General features: G+C 41.5%; 1 protein-coding gene across 5 annotated transcripts in view; it reads left to right on the forward strand.

Moving 5' to 3' along the window:
* Window positions 1–15,000, forward strand: part of Patj (PATJ crumbs cell polarity complex component) — a 312,739-nt gene that overhangs the window by 184,052 nt on the left and 113,687 nt on the right. For all 5 annotated transcript variants that reach the window (XM_021200048.2, XM_029539757.1, XM_029539756.1 and 2 more), the window contains one exon: window positions 7,359–7,450. In XM_021200048.2, coding sequence (XP_021055707.1) covers window positions 7,359–7,450 — 92 coding nt within the window. The remainder of the gene's footprint in view (window positions 1–7,358; window positions 7,451–15,000) is intronic.

A 15,000-nucleotide genomic window follows, 5' to 3' on the forward strand; every position in this document is an offset into this window, starting at 1 on the left:
AAAAAAAAAAAAGAAAAAAGAAATTCCAGGTCACTAAGCACCTAAGTTCTATTTGCCTATCTGGCTAAGAATACAATTAAGATTTATGCCTGGGCTAGAGAGACGGCTCAGCTGGTAAAGTGCTTCCCACATCAACATGAGTGGTTTGGTCCTCAGTACCACATAAAATGTCAGTTGGGGTGACAAGTACTTGTAGTTCCAGTACAGAGAAGATGAAGACAGAAGATGGGTCCCTGGGCTCACAAGCCAGTCAGCTTAGCCTACTGAGAGACCCCAGGTCCTAGTGAAAGAACTTTCTCTAAAAACAAGGTGTGGAGCTGGAGAGACACATCAAGAATGAGGGCTTTCTCTTCTGGGAAACAAGAATTGGGTTCTCAACAAGCACATCACATGAATCACAACTACCTATAACTCCAGCTCCAAGGGAGTCAACGGTTCTGGCACCTGTGGCACACATACACACACGTACACGCACACACACATGCACACCACACACAACCAAATAATAACAAAATCATTAAACACAAGGTAGCCAGTCCTTCAAGAAAAGACAGCTCAGATTGACCTCTGGCTACCACATGTACTCTACTACACAAGTGCACGTGAACATGCGCAAACACAAAAAGACACGTACCTCAAAAGTTCTGTTGATGTATCTTAAATAGGGAAGCAGTTTTTCTTCAGAATTAATAACAGTTCTTGTTCAGAGGTAGACTACACTGTTTACTTAGCCTCTCCACACATACCCAGCTTGCCTTTTCTTCTTTTTCTTTTCTTTTTTTTTTTTTAAGGAAAAAAACAAATGTGATTATTGTTTCTGTAGTATCTGTTGATTATTGCAAACCTGTGCTTTGTACACAGATGTCACAGTGTAGCCAGACTAACTTCCAGCCTGCAGCGCTGCATCAACCTCCCTCCCATGCTCACAGGCCTCCCCGGCCTCACTAGCATTCACCATCAGCAGATGGTCAGTGGGAAAGCCACTGACCACATAAACTCAGTGACCTGAACTTGGTCCCAGAGTTTATGGCAGAGGGAGAGGACTACATTAAAGCCTTCACACTCCTGTTATGACAGGCATGTACATGTATGTGTTTGTACACATGAAATAAATAAAATGTGACAAAATGTTTTAAAATACTGATACAGAAAACTGTCTCCCCAGAGCGCAACCAGTTGTTAGAGCTAGTTCTTTAAACTCACACAGACACTTGTAACCTGAAAGTGGTTCCATGATGTCTGCTGCATTTCTCACTCAGCGCTGCTGGTCTCATGACCACACATCTACACACATCACCTTCCTCAGTCCTTTCCATTGTCACCATGACAGGTGAGGAGACTGCGGTTTTCCTACTTCTTGATTAAAAGTAGAGCTGTGCTGACTTGTTGATGCCTACGTTTTTAGCCTTTTTAGGATAAATCCATAGACATGGAACCATAGACCAAGAGTTAACTGGCAGCTGGGCATGGTAGTGTGTACCTGTAATCTGAGGCAATCTATTCAGACCCTGTCTCAAAATAAAGTTGAAAAGGTCTGGAATGTTCTTTGGTGATTGAGCACTTACTTAGCATATTCTAGGCACTGCGTTTGATCTTCAACACCAAAAAATATGAAAGGATTGATGGTTATAAATATAATGTGTTGATTTTTTCCATGTGGTTTGTATTCAGTAAAGGCTATTTTGAAAGTGAAAGTATTGATTCTAATGCCTTAAAATATGACATTCAGAAGGGACTTCCAAGAGCATTTGGGGGAGGGCTCTGATTTTAGTACCAGCCATTCATGTAATGTGAGTTCAGTTCAGCTCTCTAATAATAGTTCACAGTTTGTATACTATGCCAGTTTTCTTTACAGAAGAAAGCATGGGAGGGGGATTGTTGAGTGTAATAAATTATGACGATGTTCAAACCTTGGGCAATCTGTTACTTAAACTAAATTTTAATTTTGTATAATTAATATTTTCAATCCTAGCTTAAGTTAATTAACTTTTACTTTCAATTTGATGTGTCATTTGAGTAGATTTAATTGCGCTGCTTTTCAGCATCAGTTTGTATTCCTGTTCAGATGAACTGGGGAAAAGTAAGAGTAGTTAAAAGCTTATCTCTTTAATAGTTTGCATAATTAATTTGATTAAAACAAATCTCATTAAAGACTTTAAAAGTGAAAGTTTATGCTGCAGTAGGAAAGCATTTTTGTCCATTTACTTTTGCTGAATCTGTATTGGATTAGCCCCAATTCGACTTTGGCTGCAAACTAAAAATACTGCAACCAGTTATCCCATCCTGATCAGGCTTGCCCTCATGCTGAGGGTTTGTTCATTCTCTCTCCAGAGGCAGAAGGCAAACCCCGAGGGGGAGGTCAGGTGGCCTGGAAACCTGCAGTATGACTCACCAGCTTACAGAATGCAGACGTGGCCCTTGTATGGGGCCTTGGAATCCAGAGTTGCTATAATTTGTTCCTAAATGGGATTTGAGTTCCAGAGCCTGGGAGAAAATTAACTCACACAGATACGCCTATTGTTGCTCTTTCTGGGGCCAGGGGTCAAGAGCTGAAACAGAAATTAATATCTGGAGAGACACAGAAGTCCCCAGTTGTCATTGAAAAGAAGAGGAACCCAAAAGCAACTCAGAAAACCAGAATGGCTAGGCAGGCACATAGATGGCACTGGGCAGGTGGTGATGAACACCTTTAATCTCAATGCTAAGGAGGTTGAGGGAGGAGCATCACACTGGCAAAGCCAGCCTAGGCTACATAGTGAGGCCTTGTCTATAAATTACTAGATGATAGGTAGGTAGGTAGGTAGATAGATAGATAGATAGATAGATAGATAGATATTAATAAATGATAGACAGGCAGGCAGACAGACAGACAGACAGACAGAGGTAGGCAGGTAAGGAGGTATATAGAGAGAAAGATTTGGCTGGGGATATGACTGAATAGTAGAGTACCTGTTTGGCATGTGAGACCCCAGCACAATAATAATAATGATGATGATAATAGTAATAATAATAATAATATCTAATAGAATTCTCCTGTCTACAGAAAGTCTGCTTCCTTTTTCTTCTTTTTTGTGTGCCAAGGCGAAGTCCAAGCTCCTCAGACTCTGAAACTGAAGAGTCTGGGTTAATGTAGATATTTAGAATGACAAGAAAGTGCATAAGTGGAATTAATTAGTTTCAAAGAATAGAAATTAGTTCAAGGAATTGTCTTTGTCACTTTGGGTGGCTATAACAAATGCCAAGGTGGCTGAGGTGACACACACACACACACACACACACACACATTTCTCACAGTGCAGTAGTCTGGGAAGCCTGAAATCACAGCACTAGAGTCTGGTGAAGCCTCCTCCTTGGCCAGCAGACCACCGCCTCACTGCTGTAACCCTCACAGAATAGAGAGACTCTCTCTCTTCAGACTCACAATCCTCCAGCCACTGCCTCTTGCTAGTGTTGGGGTTACAGGAATGAACTACCCAGTCATGTCTTATAATAATACCAAGTCCATTGGTTAGTACTCAAATTTCCACACAGATTGTTTGCAGGGGTGTGGGTGTATGTATGTATGTATGTATGTATATGTATACACACACACACACACACACACACACACACACACACGTGTATAGAGGTTAGAGAACTGCTTGTGGGAATCTGTTCCCACTTTCCATCATGAGGGTACCAGGTATCAAACTCATATTTTCAGGTTTGGCTACAAGTACTCAGCCATCTTACTAGTCCCTACCTAGTTACCTCATTTTTAAAGTGAAAAAGAAGGCTTCGTTGTAGCCTGTTTTGGTTGGTTTTGGTTTTGGTTTTTGGTTTTGGTTTTGGTTTTGGTTTTGGTTTTGGTTTTGGTTTTTTGCCTAGAAGTCTCAGTCTTCCTTCTAGATCTAATCTAGTAAAGTCAGATTCCGCTGTGTCTTGAGTGTTTTCCACTGTGTAGCACTTCCTAAGCATTGCCAGTGAGCAGCTGCCACCGCATTCAGGGCCACAGTTATGGGCACAGCAGCCATGGCACTGTCCTGTCAGAGCTTTTCACATTACTCTAGATCCTTTGCCTGGTGACTCAATTAGAGAAGATATTATTTAGGTTGGTGTCCTACTATGTTCTGAGCAGTACATATTTAGTGCATGAAAGGGCCTGACTTTAAACTCTGGCACCAAGAAGAAAAACGGGAAAGTCAGTGTGCCTGTCTGTCTGTTTCTCTGTGTGTCTCTCTGTGTGTATGTGTCTGTCTGTGTCTGTTTGTATGAAAAATAAAACCATGAAAGTATTTGTACATCTGTATTAGTGTGATAGATAGTATTGGAAATCTAGGATATAAGCACATTATTAAATTATTAAATGCATGAATACTGAAATTTAACAGCAGAAAAGATGAGCGTCTGGATACAGGTTTCAGGAGGACCATCCTGAACTATGACAGCTTTTCTTCTTCTTCTCCTTCTCCTTCTTCTCCTTCTCTTCCTCCTCCTCCTCCTCCTCCTTCTCCTTCTTCTTCTTCTTCTTCCTCTTCTTCTTCTTCTTTTTGAGATAGGGTTTCTCTGTATAGCCCTGGCTGTCCTGGAACTCACTCTGTAGACCAGGCTGGCCTCGAACTCAGAAATCCGCCTGCCTCTGCCTCCCAAGTGCTGGGATTAAAGGCGTGCGCCACCACGCCCAGCTGACAGCTTTTCTTCTTATAGTTCTCAGGTCCACTTTGGAGCAGCTGCTTGAATTCCATTAGACATTAGGAAAGCGAGACACAGATAACTGGGAGTGTGGGAATCCATGCATTTCTGAGACTAGTGATCTTGGTGGAGAATAAGAAAACAAAACCAGATGGAATAAAAGACAGAGAAAAGCAGTATCCCGATAGCCATGGCCGGATAGCCCTAGGCACAGGGGTGGACTGGCTTCCTTTAAGCCATTAAGAAAAAGTTCTCCACTTTGATCCCATCGTTTGAAGTGTGTTTCCTCCTACTTTCTCACCATAACCACTTCAATGAAACAGTGTTTCCAAACATATGTCAATTGTGTTGTCAGATTCATCATAAAAGAGGCATCAAGGGCAGATGGATTAAGTACTAATTTCAAGAGGCTCATCCCTTGAGTATCTGTCACTGAGTGTACTGTACCAGCCATAAGATGATAGAAGTTATCAGAGCCACAGTTAAACACAGTTAACATAACAGTGCCGCAGACGGACTCTCCTGGGGTCCCTGATCTGCGGGGAAAGGGTCTCTGGTTGCAGGTGAGCGAGGATTCGGCGAATGAGGGGTGACAAACAGACACGGACACAAGAGAGTGTGGTATCTGAATGCGAATTCTCAAACTGAGCATCAGACCATTTATACAGGAGAAAATAGGGAAGTAAGTACACAAAACAGAGGAATGCAAACCTGGAAGGGCTGGCAGGAAACAACTGGGATAACATTCAATGTTAACAACTGGGATCAAAGACAGCCTCACCTAAAGACAATTCAAAGTCAGTAGCTGGGGGCAAGGGCTTCATGTCCTTGTCAAAGATCCTATAGTCCACCTTCCCCTTAGGCCATTGTAATGCTAGTGTATGGGTGTAACTCAGCTACCTATGGTTCTAAGTATCCACCCTGGTGCCTTTTAGATCAAACTTCCTTCTTCCTCGAGTGATAAATTCCCTTGTTGGGCAGGGACTAGCTGCCTAGACCCCAGGGGTCATCTCAAGGACTGACTACCCAGAATCTGATAAGTCTATGTATTAAGGGAAAGCACATGGATCTGTTTCCCAACTAAAGCAAGGACATTGGAACATTCGTTATACAAAATGCCACCATTCCAGGAGACTGAGTTCCCTTGAACTTTTGCCTCGGGACAGCGCCCAGGTTTTTGGGGCCTGTTGGTGCTTGTCACTACTGGAAAGAATGTAGCAGTTCCAGGGAAGAACATGGAGGATGCCACCATTCCAGGAGACTGAGTTCCCTTGAACTTTTGCCTCGGGACAGCGCCCAGGTTTTTGGGGCCTGTTGGCGCTTGTCACTACTGGAAAGAATGTAGCATAACAGTACAGGTCATTAGTTACTTATCAAACAAATGGGGAAAACAGAATCATATGGAAGGTATAAGAGAATAATTATAGTTATTATCATAATGTATCAGTGAGAAGAACTGCAATGAAAATAATTTAGATTTACTGTTCTATCAAATCTAGGTGAGTCCAGTCTGTAGCAGCAAGACAGGTCGCACACATGAGCACACCCTCCCAAGACCTGTCTGAATTTGTGAATGAAAGACAATACACACACACACACACACACACACACACACACACACACACACACACCAGTTAATTTTAATATGCCTTGACAAGCGCAAAAGCTGGGCAGTTCTAATCCTCCCCACAGCGAGCACACTTTTCCTCCAGTACTCTTGCTGGCCTAACGCCCTCTATTTCTATATAATTTATTTTTGTTGCCCTGGCTCCTTCTGGGCGGCTCCCTAGTCTTTCCTGCCCAAGATGCTTCTGGGCAGCCCTTCCAGGGGCCGTATTCCCTCTGACCTACATTTTGGATGATTTTCTTTCAGCAACTTTAAATCTGATCCCTCTCCCTCTGAGACATGGCAATCTCTCCTCCCAGTTCCTAGCCTGCACAAATCTAAAGGTCCTGCCTCCATCTACCTGCCCAACCATTGGCTGTTGGCTCTGATAATCAAAAACCAACTGGGGACAAGGACCTTCAGCATTTGAACATGCAGATTCCTGATTTGGGGAGCTGGAATAATTCAAAGCATTAGAACCAATCCGCAGCACCAGTCAGATTGTAATCTTAGTTCATCTTGGACATGGACAGTTGACTAGTTGTGTGTCTACGTAAGATGTCCTATGTAATTACTTGGTCAAAAAGTCAACTTAAAACAGGTATATAATATTTATCTCCTGTGGTAACAAAATTTATTCTGTGTAATAACCATGACACACTTTCAGGACCATGTTTAATGGGCCCTCTAGAGCTCCCTATACAGCATAGTTTGGTCTGTTTTCTACATTCTTTAGGAATCTGGATAAACTATAAAAAATGAAATATCTGTCATAAAACTCTGCATTAAGCTCAACTACTGTTCTCATAAAGTTAAGCAACAGGGTTAAGGAATTTAGTCCTTCATTAACTATAGCCACAGTGGAATTTAGGAGATTTTACATAGTTACTTAGAATTACCCTGTGAATCTCTAGTACAAAGAATGTTGAGACTTTTACCATTAGTGAGTTGTATACATACATAAAAGTAAAGACATGTTTTAATTCCAAGTATATACATAGATACCTTTATCTATATGTTTATTCATTATGTGAATATTCGGGCTGAATTTTACAAGTATTTCTTATTTTTTCTCAAACAGATAAACAATCAGATTCTTTATGGAAGAAGTCATCAGAATGCATCTGCCATCATTAAGACCGCCCCGACCAGGGTCAAACTGGTTTTCATTAGGTAAGGGAAATAGACCTGCTTTTCTAAATATAGTCTCCTCTTCAGAGACCATTATTGGCATTAGTATTTTATTTTTTGCTTTGTCTAGGATTTTTTTCTTGTTTCTGTGTTTCACAAGATGGACTTGGTAGTTGAGTTTACTATTCTCTGTATTTCAGCTTTTAGGTGTATCTGTGTGCTTACATCCTTTGGGATGTACTGGAGGTCGCTCATTCCTGTCATCATGGGTTGGTATTTACTGATCAGTTACTGTCTTCATGAAAGAACCAGCAGTTAGAGCACCCAGAAAAGTGTAGGGGTGCTGGTGAGGGCTGTGTGTTTCGAACTGGTAGAGCTCTTGCCAGGATGTGCTGGACCCTGGCTTCATCCTCAGCACCACTGTGTGCCTATAATCCCAGCAATTGGCAGGGGTTGGGAGTCAGAAGTTCAAGGTCATACTTGTATAGATAGAGAGCTGGAGGCCAGCCTGAGCTGCATGAGATGTTGTTCAGAAAAACAGCACTGGTAGGGAGGGGCTGCAGAGCAAGTCAGCCAGCTCTGCAGTGTTTGGGATTCCACACTCTCCTGCCTCATCAACCCACTGCCTGAGCTCCTACAGTGCTTGTCAGTGGTAGGTGGCAATCTGTCCATCTTGTTGTCAGTCTTCTATATCATTAAAAGCTGACCTTAAGCCTCTGTTATTTAACTGGAATGATATTAAGTTTTGAATAATTTGTAGGTGGTGTAAGTAACTATGTTTGTTAAATATTTCTGGGTGTCTTTTTCTCTTGTGCTTCCATTACCAGTTTTAAAAGGGACACCTCATCTCCTTCATTTGTTTGCTTCAGATTTTTCTTTAAATGATGGGCTGTGAAGAAGAATCAGTGCTTAAGAGTACTGGCTGCTCTTGCAAAGGACTGAGATTCAATTCCAGATACCCATGTGGTAGCTTACAGAACCTGTACCTTTAGTTCCAGGGAATGCCTATTCCTGACTTCAGTGGGCAGCTGGTATGCACATGGTACACAGACATGCAGACAAAACACTCATATACAACAAAAATAAACCAATAGGGATACAGCTCAATATTTGAGAACACCCATCTAGAATACTCAAGGCCCTGGGTTTTATCCCCAGCCCTATAGAACAAATAAAATGGTCAACATGGTAAGAAGCATAGGGTAAGAGCTGAGAGAATATTTGCTGCCCTCTTAGGATGAAAATGATGGTTATTTTCCCTTTCTTGTTAGTTACCATCAGGGAGACCTCTCCATTGCTGAGACCACTGGGCCCTGAGGGTAGTTGTGTTCCCAGGTTGGGCAGTGGTGCAACTGAATGTCCTGCATCCTTTTCTCTCACCTAACAGCTCTTTCTTCCTTCCTTTGTCCTGGCTTCCAAAGGGGAGACCTTCTTGTGCGTCTGTGCATTAAGCTGCTTCCTGAGACTTGCTCAGCAATACTTTCTTTGGGGTTTCTTTGCTCTTCCAGTTGTCAGGTGTTTCAAATGAGAGTTTGCTGATAATAACTTCAGCAGACTTGAAGCAAAATCAGTCACTGAAAAGGCTAAGCTGTCCATTGAAAGAAATTCACACAGGTTTGGACTTAAAGACTGTTCACGTGTCTCACAGGGTTAGTTTATTAGAAGGTTTGGTTTCCAGTTTGGTCATGTTGAAGACAAGGACCACTGAGAGAGGGGCTTAAAAGTTGGTCAGTCACTGGGTACTGCCCTTAGAAGATTTAGGCATTTCTCATGGATTGGGAGTTAGTTTTCTTGAAAGTGTGTTCTTTTAAAAATGTAGCTTCCTACTAGAGAGATGACTCAGGGGGGGTACTGTCCTTCCATGGGACCAGAATTTTGTTTCCAATATGCACTTACCATGATTCTGCCCACTTACTACTGGCTGTAATTTCAACTCCAGGAAAATCTAGTGTCACTCTGTTCTCCTTGGGCACCTGCATTCATGTGTACACACTCAAAATACAATAAAAAATTAAAAGGAAAAAATGCACTTGGGATGAGTTGTAGCTTAGTGAACCATTGCCTCCCATGCACGAGGCTCTCGGGTCCATCCTGAACACAGCATGAGTTCATTCTTAGCACCACAAAGATTTAAAACAGAAAAATCAATGAGCCTGCTCCCAGGATCATTCTCTGGCTTCCTGTTTTTACATGTTGCATCTCCCTTTCCTACAAACTGTCACAGTGATTTCACCATTTCTAGTCCCTCACCACAGCTTGCACAGTGCTGTTTGGATGTTCAGCTTCTGCAAGCATGAGCTAGCCATCATCAGGGAAGCTGCTTCTTGCATTAGGTAGGAACTAACATAAGACCCACAAAGTAGGCGATGTGCAGAGAGGGCAAGACTTTCAAGCACTGTCTTATAAATGCAATGTGTTCATCAGAGTCCTCCCCTCAAGACTCAGGGATCCGTGTGGAAGAGGAGTCAGAAAGACTGTAAGAGCCAGGTGATGGATGGCTCCAAGGAGGCAGTGTCTTCTAGATACAGCAAGACTGATTGATGCACATATGAACTCAGAGTGACAGGCAGCATGTACAGGACCTGTCAAGTTCAAGCCAGATGGGGTCCCAGCACTGAGAAGAGGAAAGGGACATGTGCTCCTACCCCTAACCAAGAAGCTATTTGCAGTTAGTACCCGATGGCTGAAGGAAAATCAGTGCCTCTAGTAGAGTATCATTGAGTTTATGAACCACACCAGGGCAGACCCACGCCCAGGAGTACTTAGCCAACACAAAATGAGCTCAGTGTATTTTTCTAGAGTTTTGCTTTGTTTCAACACTTTTAATCTTTTCGTCTTCTGCTTATTTATTTTGGTTTTCTATTGAGGGGTGGTGTTTCTTGGTTTTTGCACTTGTTTGTTTTTTTAAGAGAAAAAGTACATAAATTTGGATAAGTAGGGAGTAATTAAGGAAAGGGAAAACATAATCGAAAAATATTGTATGAAAAAATTTTTCCATTGAAAAGAAAAACATGAACTGAAATGTCTTTTCTTTATAAGCTACCCAGCCTTGGGTATTTTATTTATATTACAGACGTGTTTGTATTTGTATTTTATTATAGCAGCAAACAAAAGCACGTGGCTCTCTTTGTTTAGTGCATGACATTGGCCGCAGTTGCAAGTGTTGTTATCAACATGCCACTCCTCTCTCCGCACTGGCAGAGCATTTATTGCCAGTTCTTGGCCTTCTGCTTTAAAGTAGCAGAAAGGAAATGGAGCGCAGGCCAAAGGAAATCATTTCATGCAGGAAAGTATTAGGAAGCTAAAACCTTCCTCTCCTGTAAAGAAAGACTGAAGCAATATGAAGTTGACCATAGGAGACAGAGTGTAGAGTCTCAACAGAGAAGAGCATCTATCAGCTCAGTTTTCTGATAGTTTTGAGGGTTTTTTTGTTGGTTGGTTGGTTGATTGGTTGGTTGGTTGATTTTGTTTTGTTTTGCTAAGGTGATATTAAGCAACTTGTATTATCAATGTACATTGAAAATGTTTGTTCTAATGAGAAACTGTGTTCCTTTGAGGCTGTTATTAAAATAAATACTATAAACTGGGTGGCTTGTAAACTACAGAGATTTATTTCTTCAATCCTGATGCTTGAGGTCAAGGTACCAGCAGGTTTGGTGAATGGTTAGGGTCTGCTTCCTGTCTCTTACTAGTTCTTTACATGACAAAGAGCTTCCCTATTCCTGTTTTATAAGAGCAAGAATCCCAAGAGAGCCCTGCCTCCATGAGCAGATCTCTCCCAGAAGTCCCCTAATGAACACTGCTGCCATAGTGATTAAGTTTCAGCATATAAGTTGGGGACACAAATAATCAGACCATAGAATGTACTGTTATTGAAGGTCATTAAATTATATAATTCCCAGGATCTTTTGACCATTTAGAAAATGTTATTGAATTAATTCCTTTTTGGCTACCATAGAGCAGCTCTAAATTCTTTTCCAAAGTGAAAAGCATAGTAATTTATTTTATGTGGATTTAAATATATGTATATAACAAAATTCTCTAATTTCAGCTTCTTACAATTTTCTCCATATCAGTACATTTGAAAGTTTTTTTCAGTTTTTCTAGAAAAACAAAAATGGATTGGCAGTGTAGCTCAGTGGTTGTGAGCTTGCCCAGTGGGTTTGTGGAGGTTGCTAGTTTTAGTTCCAACACTGCCAGAAGTTGGGGGGCAGGGGAGACACACAAAGGGATAGGCTATTAGAAGGAAGACAATTGTAGGAGTGATTCTGTACACTTTCTTATCGTACTCACTTTTAAAGTTACAGGGAAATGAGCTTCAACTGAATCAGGAAAGATGTGTGTAGTGCTGACAGCCAGACTACTGGCCTGAGTTGCTATGTATTTGGTATTTTATGTACAGACATTGAATTAAACCATTTGTTTAAATGGAAGGAGATATTCCCCCCTGAGAATGCTTAAGTAGAAAGAGGGTCCCCCCTCATGCCAACCCTCGCCCCCAGAGCCCAGGTAAAAATTAGAAGATGAAACATTGGTCCAGCATCCCAGAACTTAGAACTCAGCTGTTTACACACATCTGTGTGATCTTATTCAGTTTCCTAGTATAAATGGGTATGATTGCCTGTGGGCTTAGTTGTGTCTGCTGATATGGGGACATCTGTGAATGTGGTAGGAAGGGTTAGGAAGGATGGGAGAAAGGGCCTAAAAGAAGTCAGAAAGGAGAAAATGGTACAAAAATGCACTCTCCTCTGTATTTAATTTTAGGATGGTGTCTGTCTGTCTGTGTCTGTGTATTTGTGCATGTATATCGGGGGCATACAGGTGGTTTTTCTACAGCAAGATCATGTAGAGCTTAGAAAACAACTTGTGAGAGTCCATTCCCTCCACCGTGTGGGTCCTGCCATGGAACTTGCGTTGTCAGGCTTGCTGACTAGCACCTCTTGTGCTGCCCCAGCTGTGATACTGTTATACAAAGTAAATTTGTGCTGTAAGACTCTCTCATTACATCATGATGAATAAGCACCGAGAAAGGAACAATATGTTTGTTAGCCTATTTCCTGAAACAAAGGGATCAAATCCCCATCCTTAGCGTATTTGTTAAGTAAGGCTTGCCTATTATTGTTAATAAGGAGTATAATACCTTTAATAAGGAGTGCACAGAGAAACATCCAACACAGCGAATCCTAATGTCAGTGAAATGTTTCAAATCTGTATAAGACAAATGGAGATCCCTGGTAGATTTGCATCTACTTCCTAGGCAATGACCTGTTCTTGGTCACTGGTACACTGGCTAGAACTCTGTCATATTCTCATGTCTGTCACCTCTCCTGGCCTCTGGAACATTAGTGGTAGAGTTGTACCTGGTTTGCACATACATGTTACCCATATCAGTAATGCAGGAGGTTAGCATCCATCTATCCACAGTGGCTCTGCATCACAGATCCTGGCCAGCATTTTATGTGCTTGATCGTCTGCCTCATCACTCACTTGCACACATCTTTCAACCTCTCATGCACTGCCACTTTCAGACTCTAAGAACCCGGATTTTGCCCATTTGGGAACCAGATTCTGGAAGAACTAAAAGTTAATTTATGAAATTTCAGCAAGTTAACTCTTGAGTCATCTCAGCACCAGTGATATGATTAAACCCTGCATCACTAGCACTGGGCTATCTATTTGGAACTACATTTATATATACTGTATTTTTTATAGTTGATTCTTCTATTTGAAACATTTCCTACCTTAAATATTACTAATTTTTGAAACCTTTCCATTCTACAGAAGCTAGTGGCTTTTATACCTCAGTAACTCTTTTTCAAATTTATTTACCTTTGAAATAAAAATGAGAACTGGCCACAGGCTTTGGAGTATGGTCAACACTTGGGGAGGGGAACTATTAACATGTGCTACGTGTCATGTTTAGTTAACTGGGTCCCTTAGTCTGAAATGATGCATGTGCCTATCACAACCATGTCCTGTTCCCTTAACACATGTATTCATTCATGTTAATTGATCTGATATTTGCTGGGGACTGTGAGTTGCTGTGTGTAAGTATCCATAGTTTACATATTACCCCCGTATATATTTATATATGATTATGTTGAATCAAAAACATACAGACTTTGTTTTGCTAAGTTATTCACCTCCTCACCATCTGGATGCATATTACAATCTAGGCTCTTGGTCCATTTAATGCTTTCCCCTCAACATAAGCAAGCCAGCTTACACAGAGGAGGCTATATTCACGCTGGGATGAATAGCTGTGTGTGGTGTGAGGGGAGCCAAGGAGATTAATGATCTTGTCTGTAGCTCCTGTCATGCCTTCCCTGACTATTGAAAATTAAATGTCATGTATAAGAACTCAGTCTCCATTATGTAATTATGTGTGGAAAATGTGTACTGTGTAAAACTCCTGGGGCTAAAGGAGGCAGGAAACTGAAAGCCTTGGAAGATTTAGTGCTAGCTGCCAGGCCCTCCAATATAAAAGTGAGCTCACCATGGGAGCCACCCTGCTGTATCGATTGCACATATGTCTTGTTTTGGCAATTCAAAATAGTGTGGCCTGCACATATTCCTGAAAAATGATATTGGCTTGAAATTAATATGAATGTCAGTCCTCTCGAGGCAGAGCCCATCCAAAAAGTCATCTTGGATTCCTGCTTTTAAAAACTCTCACTTTGTAGTCTTCTGAAGGAACCATAGGGAGAGATGCTTACCTGAGACCCAAAGCACAAGGAAGCAAGTTTGTACAAAAATCAAAGGCTGGGTGTTGGTCATCATGTGTGAACATTGAGTGGGGTGTGTGTGTGTGTGTGTGTGTGTGTGTGTATTTTCTTTTTTTTGTTTGTTTTGTTTGTTTGTTTGTTTTTTCGAGACAGGGTTTCTCTGTTTAGCCCTGGCTGTCCTGGAACTCACTTTGTAGACCAGGCTGGCCTCGAACTCAGAAATCCGCCTGCCTCTGCCTCCCAAGTGCTGGGATTAATGTATTTTCAAATCCTATAAAGAGCTGTCTTTAAGAATACAGTGAATATCATTAGGACAAGGCCTGACATTAGTGTTGACATCCACCACAGGTCAGAGTTAGAAGGCAGCAGAGACATTGTTGCCCCCCAGGCAGTTTCTCTCTTATTGACCAATATGGTGGACTGTGAGGGTTTTCCACAATGTTCTCAAGAACTAACTCTTGCTTAATTTCTTCCAGCGTATCTTTCCGGAACAGAAATACTTACTTCTTATATGTCCTTGAATTTTTTATTTATTATTTATTGTTATAGTGTGTGTATATATGTTTGTGTATATGTGTGCATGATGTGTGAATATGGGCATGCCCATGCCACAGTGCAAGCATGGGGTCAGCAGACAACCTGCATTAGTTCTCTCCCTCCTCTAGGTGGGTTCCAGGGTTCCTGTCGTCAGACATCGGGGACAAGTGCTCTCACCAGCAGTGTCTCACCACCCTTGTTATACATTTAAAGCTTAAATCGTATTCACTTACTGTTTGTTTGTTTGCTTGTTTGTTTGTTTGTAAGTTCGATTTATAAATTATGCCATTTTCAGAATTAAGTTGAAGTTAAGATTATTTATGTTTTAAT

This window comes from Mus pahari, chromosome 6 (assembly GCF_900095145.1).
Source record: "Mus pahari chromosome 6, PAHARI_EIJ_v1.1, whole genome shotgun sequence".
NCBI lineage: Eukaryota > Metazoa > Chordata > Mammalia > Rodentia > Muridae > Mus > Mus pahari.